General features: G+C 37.6%; 1 protein-coding gene across 1 annotated transcript in view; it reads right to left on the bottom strand.

Annotated features, from left to right (window-relative positions):
• REXO5 (RNA exonuclease 5) overlaps positions 1 to 16,939 on the bottom strand; it is a 42,169-nt gene that overhangs the window by 20,037 nt on the left and 5,193 nt on the right. Inside the window, exons 3-13 of the mRNA XM_024744612.1 lie at positions 16,764 to 16,876; positions 15,671 to 15,797; positions 14,279 to 14,375; positions 10,559 to 10,702; positions 8,164 to 8,252; positions 7,107 to 7,222; positions 5,517 to 5,655; positions 5,280 to 5,374; positions 4,233 to 4,335; positions 1,532 to 1,635; positions 654 to 774 (exon numbers count right to left, since the gene is read on the bottom strand). Coding sequence (XP_024600380.1) covers positions 654 to 774; positions 1,532 to 1,635; positions 4,233 to 4,335; positions 5,280 to 5,374; positions 5,517 to 5,655; positions 7,107 to 7,222; positions 8,164 to 8,252; positions 10,559 to 10,702; positions 14,279 to 14,375; positions 15,671 to 15,797; positions 16,764 to 16,876 — 1,248 coding nt within the window. The remainder of the gene's footprint in view (positions 1 to 653; positions 775 to 1,531; positions 1,636 to 4,232; positions 4,336 to 5,279; positions 5,375 to 5,516; positions 5,656 to 7,106; positions 7,223 to 8,163; positions 8,253 to 10,558; positions 10,703 to 14,278; positions 14,376 to 15,670; positions 15,798 to 16,763; positions 16,877 to 16,939) is intronic.

Below are 16,939 nucleotides of genomic sequence, written 5' to 3' on the forward strand. Positions count from 1 at the left end.
CATAGGAAGAGCGAGCAAGAAAGTGTAAAAAGTGCAGGAGCAACCCAGCACACACACAAATAATAAAGCAAATGAGGCAGAGTATTAACAGAGATGAATCTAGATAGAAGGTATATACAGATATTCCACCATTCATGCAAGTTTCCTGTAAGTTTGAAATTATTTCCAAATAAAATGCTTAAAAAAAATTACAGAGCCTCTGAACAAGATGACATAAGTCCATGCTTTGATGCATCCCTTCTGCTATACACATATAGCAATGATAGGTAAAATATATATAAAAAAAAAGATAGGTAAAATATAAAATATATATATATAGAGAGAGAGAAGAAAACCAAAAAGATATAGTCAGGCTAAAAACCAAGATAAACATCTCCATGAACCAGAAAAAAGAATAGAAATTCAAAGTGGTGTGCAAGGCCAAAGCCACAGGCCTGCTGGAATCTGGAAACAGACACTGGCAGCTGACAGTTCTGCTCCTATGGGGTAATTGAGACTAAAAGTGCTCCACACAAAATTTGAGATAGAAGCCAGACTGGCTAATGGTAGCTAAAGTTGCTGATGAAAAAAAGCTTGATACTTGCATGGGTTGCAAAGGGTTACATTACCCTCTACTCTGAATGCAACCTTCAAAGAGATACTGGGTCACTCACCTCTTTATTTGAAAAGCACTTAATAGTTTGACAGTTTTTGGAAGAAGAAAGTTCGGTAGCATCTGCCTCCCGAGTCAAGAAAAGCAGCTTCTGGCCCACTGAGTCCAAGCATTCTAAAACACTGTACAGAAGGAGAAGAGATCAAGGTAGGAACAACAGTTTTCCCTAACCCAAGAATTACTTCTCTATACTTGCACTGTCTAACCTGGTAGCCATTAGCAACGTGTGGTTATTTAAATTAAAATAAAATAAAATAAAAATTCAGTTCCTTAATTGCACTAGTCACATTACTATAAGGTCCACATGTATGGACCTTTTTGGACAGCACAGATATAGAACATTTCCACCATTACAGAAATCATATTGAACATTGTTGTTCTACATTTAGGGAGAGGAAGGATAAACAAAAAATATACTCAAAACTCTTTACCAAAATTTAGGCTAGATTCTAAGGATCTGAAACATTTACTATGGTACAGAGACAAACCTCTTCTGAGTCTGTTTTTTGTTTGTCTTTTTCCCAGTCTGGGCAATACATCAAGGCTATAGCCGACTCTTCTAATCAAAATACTCACTAGTCTATCATCTCCCCTAATGCCACTTAGTTCAATGTATTTCAACGTCTTACTTTTTTTGTAAAGTGAGTTATTTTAAGACCAATCAATAGATTCAGAAAATTAGAAAAACAGATGCTATTTAGGGCAGTACGTGGTATTTTTCCATCCATGGTTTTTCTAATGGAAGAATGTTACTCATATTATTGGTAAATATTTCTCAATAGACTCAAAAGAGGAAAAAAATATTCCAGGTTTTGTTGTTAAATAAGAAACCAGATACTCCATTTGTCTTTGCGACTATTTAGAACTGAAAAATATTACCTTGTGTTTAGCTGCTGAACTACTTCTGCTGTATTTCTCGGCTCTAGGCCTGCTGCTTCTAGTTCTTGGTGACTAGCTAGTGCCTCCAGATTTAGTTCTGCAATCTGAAGGAAAATAAAGTGGTAAAATCATTTAATATCTTGCAAAGTATTTGAGGCTAAAAAAAAAAAGAAACCAAACAAACAAAAAAACACCCAAACCCCCCAAAAATCCAAGAAAAACCCACTCAAGTGGTGTGCTCTGTTTCTGTAGACAGTGACTTTGCTGTTGCCACAGTCCCAGGCTGGGTTCAATAGTTACCAGATGGTTTCTGGCTGCTTAGCCAAGAATGGCAATCTGTTACCAGCTGATGATGTTGTGACATGAATATGGGAAAGGGCCAAGTAGGGCTAAGTGAAAAGCAATGGCAATTTTGGCTCATGATTCATTCCAAAGTCACTTAAAACTTACTTCTCTGCAAACATGCAACTTTTGGAAATTATAAAAGAATGGCTTTCATGGCAATATGAAAAAAAGACTTTATTGGACTAACACAAAATCATGAAAAGTATTCTAGTTTATTCTCTTTCCATAAAGTGGGAGCCCATTTGGGAGTTCTGATGTGTAGAGATACAGATATTTTTTTTTACTTAGAATCATTTTAGATTTGCAGAAAAACTACAAAGACAGTACAGAGTTCCCACATATATCCAACTGCCATTTTCAACTATTATTACTTATCTTAATTAGTATGGTGTATTTGACACAATTAATGAACCACTATTGATATGTTATTTTTTTTCTTTTTAAAATTTTTTATTGGAGTATAGTTGATTTACAATGTTGTGTTAGTTTCTGCTGTACAGCAAAGCGAATCAGTTATACATATATCCACTCTTCTTTAGATTCTTTTCTGGAATCTTATTATTAACTAAAGTCCATCCTTAATTCAGATTTCCTGAGATTTTACTCAAGTGAGATGCAATTTTTCCTGGAAATCAAGTGGCAGCATAACAAAATGCAACTGTTCTCAAAGTGTGGCTTGAGAACTCCTAGGGGTTCCAGAGACCCTTTCAGGGGGAAGTTTACAAGGTCCTGTCTTCTCCAACTATATAACACAACAGATTGGACGTAAAAGCAGATATGAGAGAGTCACTAGTCTCCTTAATAGGAGCTTAGTAGCTAGACATTAAAGAGATTTGCAAAATATGTAAAACAATGACACTCTTCCCATTAATTTTTTTGAAAATGCTTTTTTCCATAAAAATACATTTTTTATGTTAACATGTAATGATTTTTAAAAATATTTTCAACAAATTAGTAAATATAATTTTTCTCATATGTAATTTCTAATATGGTAAATGTTGATAGATATGACCCACAAAAACAAAAGCTCTTTGAAGATCTTGGTCCTGAGACCAAGTTTTTAGAACCTCAGTGTAGTGGTTTAGAGCAGGGGTTGGCATATTACAGTCATTGGATGAAGTCCAGCCCAATGTCAGCTTTTTGTAAATAAAGTTTTACTGGCACACAGCTGTGTCCTTTTACTGACATACTGTTATAGCTGCTTTTGCACTACCAAGCAAGTTGAGTAGCTGTGATAGAGACAGTATGGTCTGTAGAGCCTAAAATATTTACTGTTTGGCCTTTACAGAAAAGGTCTGCTAATTCCTCATGTAGATCAAAGACAGGCTTTAGCATCTGACAGACCCTGGTGTGAATCCTGGTTCTGCCTCTAACTGTAGGACCCTCAATAAGTTATTAACCTTTCAAAACCTCTGAACGATCATATATAATAATATCAATAGTTAACTTATAGAGTTGCTATAAGGATAAGATAATGTATATAAAGCATTTTAGAATAGTACACTTCGTAAGATCTCAGTGAATGTTGGCCATTACTCACAAGCCGCATAAGATATTTTACAATGTCTTTCTATCACCATGACACAAAATACTATTCTGGCTTTTTATTATTCTATATGGACTACCATTTATTTCATAATGGGGTCATGCTAGAAAATATCACACAATGGGACAATCTAATAGGTTAGAATGTGTTATAACACAGTCTGTCAGAAACTACATCCTCTTCAATGCCTCCTTTATGTGCTGTTTTAATCCAGGCCCACTGAACTGCTTTTGAAACAATGATATGCTACTCACACCCCAAGAGAGCAAAAATCTATCTAGATTTTTATAATTATCACAGTTATTAGCATCAGCTACAATGAATTAAAAGTGGCATGTGGGATCTTTACTTCCTCAACCAGGGATCAAACCCGTGCGCCCTGCAGTGGAAGTACAGAGTCTTCACCACCGGACCACCAGGGAAGTCCCTCAGCTACAATGATTAACACCACATTATGGTGCTTAATATATTCATGGCACTGTGCTAAGAGCTTTATACTACATAATATCTCATTTACCCTCACCAATATCCCAGAGAAGTGTGCTACCATTTTACAGATCTGGAAACTAAAGTTGCTCAGAGAAATTGCCCTAGATATCATATAGCCAGACCTATTTAAAAACAAGGAAGTCCAACTTCAGAGACTACGTATTTAACCACTACATGATGCTAGTGATACAGGTCTTAATTTCAAATACATGTTCACCTTGAATTACACTGCCATTTTTGTAAAGAAAGGTTAATAGCAGGATATAGTGGTCTGTGACTCTGTTCTAGTCTCATAATTTTAAGGAAAGCAAAGGTACTAACCTTCTTTGGGCCATATTTGAGGAAATACCGAGCCAATTCAAGGGTTGTTCTAGCATCTTCTGTGGCATCATGACCAAACCTATCTGGACACTGTATATCCTTCCTGGAAAGTCAAGGTAAAATTGACATAACTGGGAGCATGTTTAATGATAGAGTCTTTCATACCAAATATTCTGGCTACATGTAGAATTTCAGCATTCTAGTAATTAGATTTGAGTCACAATCAACATTCCTTTATTACTTAGTGCCAGGACCTGAGAGGTACTGAGGGTACAGAATGATCAGGAATGGCTTTGTTTACAGCAAGCATATCATCAAAGGCTACTCAATAAAAAGTCTCTGGTCCACTCCCCAACCAACCCCTTGTCTCATTTCTTAGATGTAGCTGTTGTTTTAAAGTTACCTTCCAGAAATTTTCTATTATATACAAGTGTCTATTATATATATATAAACAAAATCCTTTGTTTTTTAAGATCTTAAAAAATACGTATGTTTATGTCTATAGATATATCTAAATCTAATCTACATCAATCAATATCTCAGTATCTACGCATCTTGTTCTGCATCTCCATTTTGTTCTCAGTAGCATCTTAGAGGTCCCCTTATTAGCACATAAAGATCTAACAAAGTATTAGTCATGCAGATAACCATAATTTATTTAACTAGTCCTGTAGAATATCTGAATTCTTTTGGGCTATTTTAAAATCATACTATAATGAATATCTTTGTACAATATGTGTTTGTACATGATACATTCAATATAGGAACGTTGTTTTGAAATTTTGGGTAACTTTTCTGCCTCTTCTCTGTCCAGTTCTATCCATCAACCTTCAGCTATGAATGCAACTCCTTTTTGTATTCCCACAGTTTTTTCATTTCTGAGTCATACTTCTCTCTGAAGTTAGGATCTCAGAATCCATAATAATGTTTATAAACTAAGAAGGAAAGGAGAGAGGCTGAACGTTCCAATATGCATTAAATAAGACACAATATTCTAACTTATGTCCAGTCTATCAGGACAATACTATAATATGCAAACAAACCTACCCCAAAATAACTTTGGCTAAGAACTTGAGCTTAAATCTTCTGCCCTGCTCTCTGACATAAAGCAATGATGTATCAATAACATATGGATGTATCATCTGAGAAGGAAAGAGAATAGAATGAGTAGCATCCTATGCTGAAGGAAAAAACAGGTGGGTTAGGGGACAGAAGGCTTTAGATCTGAGATTAGTGAAACAGGCACATATGCTAGATAAACTAAGTCCTAAATCAGATACTCACTTTCAGTGCTCTGAGATCTAAGTCTAAGGAGTGGCCCACTAACACAGCGTTGGGAGGAAGCAGTGCTTTTAACTGTCTCTGTACATCTTTGAGTTTGGTTGTCACTGGGTTAAGAATCTTCTTTGTGATTCCTGAGAAACTTTCAATAAAAAAAGAGAAATGGACAGACCAGGATATTAATAAGCTTTCCTCCCCAGAAAGTCATTTCAAAAAGAATATTTTAAAAAATAAAAAATTAATAAATGCTCAGTGTAACAAGGTTGAAAATCAAATAACAAAGAAATTAAAAACTGCTGGGCTTCCCTGGTGGCACAGTGGTTGAGAGTCCGCCTGCCGATGCAGGGGACACGGGTTCGTGCCCTGGTCCGGGAAGATCCCACATGCCGTGGAGCGGCTGGGCCCGTGAGCCATGGCCGTTGAGCCTGCATGTCCGTAGCCTGTGCTCCGCAACGGGAGAGGCCACAACAGTGAGAGGCCCACATACCGCAAAAAATAAATAAATAAAAATAAGCTGCCCATAATCCCACCACCAGAGATCATTTTTTACACTTTAGTAAATATTGTATCATATTTCTTGATACATATGTATTCATATATATGTTTCATTTTTATAATCATGGGAATTCCCTGGCAGTCCAGTGGTTAGGACTCCATGCTTTCACTGCCATGGGCCTGGGTTCAATCCCTGGTCAGGAAACTAAGATCCCGCAAGCCACATGGTATGGCCCAAAAAAAAGGAATCATAATGCCTATGCTACTTTATAATATGATCATAACATGTGCTATATATCATGAACAAGTTTTCACATCAATAAATCTATTTCAGCACATCCTTTTAAATGGTTAGTACTCCATTAGATGAATATAACATTCTAACCAACCCCCTACTTTCATTCATATTCCCATGTTTCTGCAATAGTATGACAAATACCCTTATACATACATCTTTGTCACATATGACTGTTCCTTAAAAATACTGTCTAATTGTCATGTCGGCCAACAGCAGTCTTTATCACCATCATGGCCTCTCTGTGCCTAAGTAAGCATGAATTGCTAGGTGCAACTACAATGGGCAGCAACGGTAATGTTTCACTGGCTTTTCTTTGCCTAATCACTGTAGTGTGTACGTTCTGAAATTACTTGCTAATCTTTGGAAAGACAGAGAAAATTTTTTGAGCTTCAAATTTCTGTTGTGGAAACACTTAGTTTTGTTTTGGTCTCTGAGGTCAAGGCAGATTAAGCTCTAAAATCATCTGACTGCCAGAAGATGATTTACAGATTTTTCAGATGGTGTCTCATCAGACAGCAAAGCTGTTTGGCAGTTGCTAGATAACGATTACAACTGTCAGATTCTATGACAAGGAAGATAATATTCTGGTGACCTAGGTCACAGGAAGATTAGAGAGCAAGAAAGGTAAGAGCATTATACACCGACATTGTGTAATTTCAGTATTAAAATTTCTAGTTGTGGCACCCCAGCCTTTTCTTTGATAATAAATAAGTAGAGAATACCTAACTAAACAGAAGCTACAGGCTATTCCTGTTAAGTCTCATTCCGCTCTAGCGAGCTGGAGGCAGGGTGAAAAATACCTGGTGAGGTAGTCCACAATCTTGTTGTCAGGTTTAACAAGTTCATCCATAACACAGCAGCCTCCTTCAGCAACCAGTGAGATGCGTGTTAGTTCTCGCCCCTTGGATGTCAGGCACTGAAAGACCAGGATGTAGATAGGCTGCTAACCTGTGGAAACTCTTGCTTCCTCTCATTATTCAAGACTACATCAACTGCCATCTACTCTGCGACAATGGCACAGCCTTTTGCTGACTAGAGAATCCAATATGAATGAAATTAAAGCTAAGCAGGCTGCTGAACATTATACTTAAAGTAACCAACACAGTACAATTTCTCTGGGAAGGATGTGCCTGAGAGGGACAGAAATAATAACATCAATTATAATTGTACTATTTACTGTGTACTACAACCCAGTATTATGCTAAGTACCAAAAAAATAATTTTTATTAGCACACTCTATTATCTAATGCAATACTAAGCATTTTATATACCACCTCATAATAACCCCATGAAGTAGCCCCTATTATCCCTGCTTCACAGAAGGAGAATTAGGGAATTTGTCCAAGGTGACAGGCAAGGCCAGGATACAGACCCTGATACGACAGACTCCAAATCCTTAGCTCTTAGCCACTCTGTTCAGTGTTGAGAAACTGTTACTTGAGTACTAAGTGAGAGGGGATACACTGCCTCTGAAAGGAGACTTACTGATTAGACAAAGTAAAACACAAGGGGAGCTTAAGCAGGAAAATCCTACTTCTGATCTTAAATGCGTAAAACTAAGCCAAACCAATGGTAATTCAGGCAAAGTCTTCAAGGCAATAACAACAAAACACTTGTTCAAAAGAGAGAAGCAATCAACTTCTAGTAATATTCAAAAATTAGATTAAATATATCAACTAGTTAGAAAACTTATGTGATATTTATTTCTCATCCTGGAGCAAAGATCCAATTTTTCTAAAATGTGATTAAATGGGTCTACTTTCAGTTATTTAAACTGAATACTAGAACTGAACGCACTCAAGAAAACTAGACCCTAGTTTGCAACACTCCAGCTGAAAAATCAAAAGTAGTACTTACCATTTCACAGTCAAGCCCAAAAAGAGGACTGTTGTTAGTTATAGAACCACAACATTTTGTAGGCACAAAGTTTTCACAGTCAGGAAAACCTAGGAGGAAAAGGAATAAAATATTTGCCTTTAGAACTAGAAATGGTAAAAATTACTCCTGTATTTATCCAGGGGAAACTGAGTTACCACATTTGTGGGGACCTTCTCTATGTTAGACACTTGAAATATAAAATTAAATAAGACAATTTCTGTCCTTAATTTTTTCTCCATCTACTCATTTTTACATTTTGGGAGAATAATGTAGGCTGCTGTTATTGGAGATACTAGGGCCTAGACTTCCTTGCAGTTACCAAGTAACAATTTTTTCCTCCTTATTAGAAATTATAATTAAATTGTGGCTAAATCCAAAGTCACTGGACCTTTCCCATGTAGGCACTAAGGAAGGATGAATAAAGTATGCAAATGACTGCATGTGGCATCTTTCTTTCCTAAATAAAACAAGAAAAAGTAGGAATGAGATTCCACCATAGCAGAGATCTAAAAGGATTTCATGGTAGGCAGAATGTTTAACATTCACCATATGCACTCTTGTACTCAACTCTACCCTTAAAATTTCTCCAAGATCTCTCTTTAGAAACGTGCCTCATTTTCTGGAATAATAGCCTGAAAATTCCCTACAGAGGCTCAGATATAGGCTTAAGGTATCCCTTCCATTGTGTACCCTAAGTCAGTAACCAGGCACATTCAGTTCAGAGGCCCAAAAGTGTCTGAATCATTGAAGATTCCTACCTTCAGACAGAGGCTGAAACAGTAAAGGTAATACCTAGATCTTATTTGACAAAAAACTAAGGGAAGTATGAAAAGCTTTGACCAGTTTCTATGTCACAGTACCCTGAAATTTCCAACTGATTACAATTAAAAGAACCAAAATACAGTCTAGACCAGAAAGGAGTACCCCCAAATCCTGGAGACATTATACTTGCTGCCCTCCTTATCTATATTATTAGTACCAATAATAACAAAGCACTATGTGCCCCATGCTAAGCTCGTTTTGTACATTAACTCAATTAATCCTCATGGCAATACTATGATATATGAACTATTAACTCCCCAAAGGCAGTCCAATTAAGAAACAAAGGATCTGAAAAAATATACAAATGGCCAATAAGCATATAAAAAGATGCTCAATATCATCAGCCATCAGAGAAATGCAAACGAAAATCACAATGAGATACTACTTCACACACACTAGGATGGGTATAATCAAAAAGGCAGAGCATAGCAAGTGTTGGTAAGGATGTATAGAAATTGGAACCCTTATACATTGCTGGAGGGAATGTAAAATGGTGCACCTGCTTTGTAAGACAGTCTGATAGTTCCTTAAAGGTTAAACATAGAGTTACTATAGGATCTAGCAGTTCTACTCCTAGGTATATACTCAAGAAAAATGAAAACATATGTCCACACAAAAACTTGTATCTGAATATTCAAAGTAGCATTATTCATAACATCCCCGAGGTGGAAACAACCCAAATGTCATCAACTGATGACTGGATAAATAAAATGTATAACCATACATGGAATATCATTAGAATGAAAATAAATGAAGTAATGATACATGCTACAACACAGATGACCCTTGAAAATTTGATGCTAAGTGAAAGAAGCCAGTTACAAAAGACCACATATTGTATGATTCCATTTATATTCACAATAGGTAAATCTATTAACAGAAAGTAATTAGTAGTTGCCTAGGGCTAAAGGGCACTGGGGGGAAACGATAGTACAGGGTTTCTTTTGGGGTGATGAACATGTTCTAAATTGATTGTAGTGATGGTTGAAAAACTCTGTAAACATACTAGAAACTACTGAAATTGTATACTTTAAATGGATGAACTGAATGGTAGGTTAATCATAACTCAATAGGGCTTTTTTTTTTTTAAGGAATTTTAACATGACTGCTGTGATTAAGAGGTAATAAATCAAAGGATTTTTATTAAATTCTTGCTACATAACAGACCAAGGCTCTGAGCCTAGACTTGTCCTATTTATTAAAGAAAATGGGGGTGGGATGGGTGGGAGGAGGATTAGAAGTATCAGAGAAGTGTTAAAGTTTTAAAGACATATTGACTTCTTTTCAATATACTAAGGAATGAAAGAAAAATGAAAAAGGAATAATTTTCCCACAATATTTAAGGTCATGTTCACGTACTACCTAAAATCAATAATGGTACACATCCTACACTTTAGGAAACATTGCACTGAAAGTATTTCCTCTTTAGTAGAAGATGGAATAAATCACTTGGAAAGCAGCCCATAAAAATGAACTTTCAACAGTAATATTTTTAAATAAACTGATAGATATTCTTCCATTGTTACCAACATCAGGTTAAATCTAAACAAACCTTGTAACGGAAAGTGATATGTTTTCATTTCCTCCTTTGTGAGAAGGCATCTGGTCAAGCTTACTTTCTCAGAGCCATACTTTTTAACGATGGGGTCATTCTGCAGGTTGATGCTGACTTCTGAGCTGGAAGAAGGTAAAGAGCCTGAAACAAGGACAATCGTACATATGTTAGAATCTGTGTTTAACAGCCCTCAGAGGACATGTCCTTTTAATGTTGTATAGGGTAAGCATGATGAAGACAAAAGATTTTTTTTTTTTTTTTTATATATCCTTGTAGCTTTCTTTTTTTTTTTTTTTTTTAATTTTATTTATTTATTTATTTATTTATGGCTGTGTTGGGTCTTCATTTCTGTGCGAGGGCTTTCCCTAGTTGTGGCAAGCGGGGGCCACTCTTCATCGCGGTGCGTGGGCCTCTTACTATCGCGGGCTCTCTTGTTGCAGAGCACAGGCTCCAGACGCGCAAGCTCAGCAATTATGGCTCACGGGGCTTAGTTGCTCCGCGACATGTGGGATCCTCCCAGACCAGGGCTCGAACCCGTGTCCCCTGCATTGGCAGGCAGACTCCCAACCACTGCGCCACCAGGGAAGCCCAAGACAAAAGATTTTTAAGACCCAGCCCCAACTTTAAAGGAGCTTGCACTCTCATACACTTATAAAGAACACAAAGAGAAAATAAGTCTCAAATGGGTTATAATAATAAAAGCTGTAAAAGGGAAAGGGAGAATATACTGGCTGAGATGGTTAGAGATGGTTCAAGAGAAGAAAAGATTAGCTAAGTCTTAAAGAAAAGGCAGAATTCAGATATTTGGTGTATTAGACCAGTCCGTTACAGTGTCTGCCACTCCTAATAGCCCATTCTAGCTAAATCTACTGCAACCCTAACCACCTGCTCAAGCACCAGCAGGGGTGCTGGTTCTTTAAGTAGGGCTGGTTACTGACTGGATTAAGAGTGGGGACTTGGCTAAAGAGGGAGCTATCTATAAACTGACCAGTGACTTGATATTCCTTGTCAAGACATGCTCAAAAGGGACAAGGGTAATTAGCTAAGCTGATCAGATTGCTTGCTTCCAGAACTGAACTAGGAAATAAAGAGAACACACCAGTTAGAACAGAAAACAAAGAAGCTAAGATGCCATGAAAGGGATGGAGAACAGCTCTTCACCAGAGGCATTTAGATTCTTGATGACTTTCTAGTCCACATGTCCTTCAAATAATACCCTCTCACTTAAGGTGGCCTCAGTGAGTGCCTGGTCCTTGCAACCAAAAATGCCAAAGAATCAGAAGTAAGGAAAGAGGGCATCCCAGGTAAGATAGAAATGTACAAAGCAAACTTGGTATGGTAGTGACTAGACCAGTTGGGGAGAAAAAAAGAGTCTTTGTAGAAGGGCAGTATAAGAAACAAGGTTGAAAGAGGAGGATAAAAGTGAATTGTAGACCACTGCGAATGCCAGCCTCAAAAGTTTGAATTTTAGTCCATCATTTCATATATAAGGTGGATCAACAGAAAGTTCCTGAGAAGGGAAGTGGCATAACCAAACAGTACTTTAAGAAAGATCAACCTCAAAGATATATGGAAAATGAAGTAGAGAGAGAAATGAGAAATGACTTTGCAATAATTCTGGCAAAAAAAAAAAGAGTCTGAATTAAGATGATGGAGGGAGGAAAAAGGTTATAAGAAAGAAACATTACACAAGAAAAACTGGTAGAGGGACTTCCCTGTTGGCTCCCAATGCAGGGGGCGTGGGTTAAGACTGCACTCCCAATGTAGGGGGCCTGGGTTCGATCCCTGGTCAGGGAACTAGATCCCACATGCATGCCTCAACTAAGAGTTCTCATGCCACAACTAAGGAGCTCCCAAGCCACAACTAAAGGAGCCCACCTGCCACAACTAAGGAGCCCACAAACCGCAACTAAGACCCAGCGCAAACAAATAAATAAATATTCTTTTTAAAAAAAGGAAAAACTGGTAGAGCATAGTGACAGAGTAATTCAGTTCAGTCAACAAAATATTTACTGAGTACTTATTATATGCCTGGTATTGCTCTAGCCAGTAGATTCCCCAATGAACAAAATCAACAAAATTCTCTTAAATTCTAGGTGATCTCAAATTCTAGTTGGGAAGATGGACAATAAACAAACAAATACATAATATAGCAGGTGAGGATAAGGACTATGGAGAAAAGTAAAGGAGAAAAAGGAGGAAAGGGAGTGCTGGGGCAGGAAAAGGGTTAATGTCATATATTTTATAACCAGGGAAGGTCTCTCTGATAAAGTAACATTTGAATAGATTCTTAATAGCAAAGGGAATGAGCCATGAAGATTGGGTATGGGGATCCAAAAGAAAAGTAATTCTAAAATTCAATACTGGTGGCTTAGAGAAAAACAGTACCAACAGAAAAGGGGATTTGAAGTTGGGAGTCTGTTATTTAGGGATGAGAAAAATGCTTTTATATATGCTATGATTGAGGGTACAGTGGAGTATCCAGGTAGCAACATCCAGCAGGCAGTTGAAAATGCAGGCCTGGAGTTAGGGATATCAAACCTAAAGACAGAGGAGTTATCCACAGAAGAGTGATGGATAAACTGGGTAAGAACAGATGAATATTTCAAAAGAGAACTGAAGAAAGATCAAAGTGTATGGACTATATCTTGGGGACTTCGATATTTATTTAGGTTGGGAAAATGAAGCAAAATCCTTAGGAGGACAGAGAAGTAGCTATAACCCTCTAGCTCCTCAATGCTTACAGGATAAAATCCAAAGTCCTTAGCATGGCATTTACAGCCTGCAAGACAAAACTTTAACCTACCTCTAAGCCTCATCTCTCACCACTACCCGCCCTCTTATTCCATCTCCACCCCCTAATCATCCTCAACAATCTATATTCTTCAGTCACATCAATTTCTTTTTTCTGATTACATCCTTTCTTTTACAGCTCAATGTCTTTACCTGAGTTTTGAATCTCATAATGACTACTCTGTGATTCACTCAAAGATGTTTAAAATACAGTGGATGTCAAATTAAACAAAGCTGCAGGTCCGATATGGACATCTATTAGAAGGAAAGGGGAACAATGGGAAAGGTAGGAAGTTAGAAGCTTTTGAGACAGAAGATAACAGGAAACACAGTCATGGAGGATATGGAAAGGAATCACTAGTTATTCCTCACCACTTTTTCATGTCCCCTCAGTGCAACTATTCAATAATTTAATTATTTCTGAACAAACATACAAAAAGCATTATTGAACAATACAATACTTACCTTACTATGTGCAATGAACTGTTAAGGTCTATTCCATCACTCACCTCCTCTCCCCGCAAAGGAGGTCAGCTATAACTTGCTAACAGGACACAACCCAGTTTGAAAAACACTGCTATCATGGATATTTATACTTTAGCTGGCCAGCATCCTCATCTGCCACTGTGAGTAGTATTAGTGAGTATCCCCTACATTAGTCAAAGGCAAGATCTTCCTTCTCATGTGTACACTTGTGGGTACAAAGACCCAGTGACAGTTTGAGTCCAGTGTCAGTGATATCCAGGGAGCAGACTTAGCTATCTAACCTAACCAAATGACTTCTGAGGCATGAACCCTGGTTATGTTTCCTGCTATGTAATCCGCCTTGGTACTTACCCATTTTTTCCTTAAAACACACACACACACACACACACACACACACACACAAAATTGCTTTTCTGTTTAAGTTACTTATAGTCATACCTTCCATTCCTTTAGGCAGATCCCCAATTATTTGTTTCTTTTGCAGCCCAGTGATATCAGCTAGGAAATCAGATGATGGGGGAGGCAAGCAGAACTTCTGAAAATACATAATAGGTTTTTATAAAAATGCTTAAAAACAGTTAAAATACTGTCAGACCTAGACTTTTATTGTCAGCTCAGTGCTATGAAAGAGCTGGACCTTAATTGTTTGTATTGTAAAATGAGGACTGTTTCCTTAAGTTGTAAAAGTGACTAAAGTGAAGCCATATTTATCCTACCACAGTTTTCTTTGCTTCTCTAATTACACACTATACAAAAGAAACAAACATTACAAAAATGTATAACTTAGAAAAGCAAAGTTCCTTATATTTTTCAAAGCACTTTCATATCTATTACTTTAGTGGATAACATGCCAGGTAGATGACACAGAAAAGCAAAGAGATTGAGAGTTCAAGTCTCAGGCTCACCTGGGCTTCAATTCCAGCTGTAAATTCCACTTACTAGCTGTAACTTGGGTGCGTTACTCAGTTTCCTTATGTATAAAATGGGAATTAAAAAGTATCTCTTGGGGCTTCCCTGGTGGCACAGTGGTTGAGAGTCCGCCTGCTGATGCAGGGGACACGGGTTTGTGTCCCGGTCCGGGAAGATCCCACATGCCGCGGAGTGGCTGGGCCCGTGAGCCATGGCTGCTGAGCCTGCGCGTCCGGAGCCTGTGCTCCGCAACGGGAGAGGCCACAACAGTGAGAGGCCCGCGTACCGCAAAAAAAAAAGTATCTCTTATAGGACTATTGTAAGAATTAAAGATGATGCATCCAGTATGATTAATATAGGGCCTAGCACATAGGTAGTGTTCAATAAATGAAAGCAAAAAAAGAAAATGGAGACCCAAGGGGGTTAGGTTAGGGCTCACCAATTCAAATGCTCTCAGGGGTAAATGGATGAAACAGTCTGATAAAGAACGGAAGAGGCTATGGTAAAATGGAGAGCACATGCCCTTTCTAAAGACAGCTGTTCTTCAGGTCCAGATACTGTTTTAAGGGAAACTAATCTTGTGATGTTGTCAAGAGAAGCCAAAATATATAGGTTTTATGTAAATTTTACAATTTTTGAAAACACCAAAGCCCAAATAAAATGTGACAATATCAACTACAATCTGGGAACTAGACTGCAATCTGGGATTAAGGGTTTTGCCTAGATTACCAAAGAAAAAAATGAGAGATAAATCTAATTTCAACAATCTAATCTCAGGCATCAAGCGTAATCTTTTTAGCTTTCTACAACTTCTATTGCTTGTTCAATCAGGTTGCCAAGGAGCACAATTTGAGACATGTGCACTAATCTCTGAGTGTGAGGACCTGGCTCAGGTCCGAATACAAAGTTTTCTTAACTTACGTGTCTGAATGCCTTTCGGAGAAGCCCAAACTCCAAATAGAACCTGTAAAAGTGTAGCTGACTCATTCCCTGCAGTATAAAAACCACCACGTTGTTCAGGTGGTTTTGGTGAAAAAGCTGGCACCAGCTGTTGAAAAATAGAACCAACAAAGCTAAGACTGATACCGTCAAGTCAGTTACAGACATACAGAAGGGAAGTATGAAAAAAGCACTGAGCAACAGATATTGGAGTTTATCATCACTCACTGACTGCCTGGAAACGGAGAACAGCTATTACTGCACAGAATTCAAATAAAGATCTCTTGAGATTATTATTTATTCCATTCAAATCAAGTATAATACCAAGTGAAACACAATGCATTCAAATCCAAAATCCTATTAAGATTTGCTTTAAATTGGAACTAATTAAGCTCAGTTTACAAAGGCATATCTTCAAGATCCAAATCTGCTCTACAGTCCTTCCTAAGCCAGTAACGTGACCGGCTTCCAGAAAACCAGTTCAGATAAAGTGACAGAGCAATGATACTATCTGTTAAGGCAGAAGCGGGCTTTTGAGGTTTGTAGCCACTCCACCCCCAGACGGAAGTGTACATATGAAAATCTCTTTACTGTGTATTGGTACATACAGAAATGCAATTTTCATTAGACATTTAATAATGGCATTGAGGATATCAGAACAGTAAAATTCTCTTTGCCCTTGATTTGTAAAAGAAGAAAAAAGATTGGGATTCTTAATACATGATCATGTTATTTCAATCAGGTCTCCACTGGAGGTTATAAACAAAATACCTATAGCAGCCAGACAGATACTGCAAATAAGGGAAGCAGGCCAGGTGGGACACTGAAGTGTACATCTATAATAGGAGGCCACTATTCAGCTTCAACAAATTGTTGCCATAGGGACAGCTGCCGGAGTTTTTCGAAGTAAAAAATATGGATATAAAGGGATTCCCAATTTAAATTGTTGGCAACTTTGTAAAAAAAAAATTTAGGACATTCTGTGTGGCAAATAAAAAACGTCAGGTAGACATGGTCCTCTAGATACCAATATGAAACCTCAGGTCTATACCCACCATTTATGTTCTTCTCATACCTAGGTTTAGGAACACTGGATTTGCCCAGAACTGCATACTTCAGCAATTCACATAGCTGGCCATGAGTTATTTCACGGGTATCAGAAAGTAAAATGGTAGATAAGCAGGCTTTCTGCAAAGATAAATCAGAGTATAACAAATTATGATTATAAAGAACATCAAAAAAACATGGCAA

Source organism: Neophocaena asiaeorientalis, unplaced genomic scaffold, assembly GCF_003031525.2.
Source record: "Neophocaena asiaeorientalis asiaeorientalis breed wild unplaced genomic scaffold, Neophocaena_asiaeorientalis_V1.1 scaffold91, whole genome shotgun sequence".
In the NCBI taxonomy this organism is placed as follows: Eukaryota; Metazoa; Chordata; class Mammalia; order Artiodactyla; family Phocoenidae; genus Neophocaena; species Neophocaena asiaeorientalis.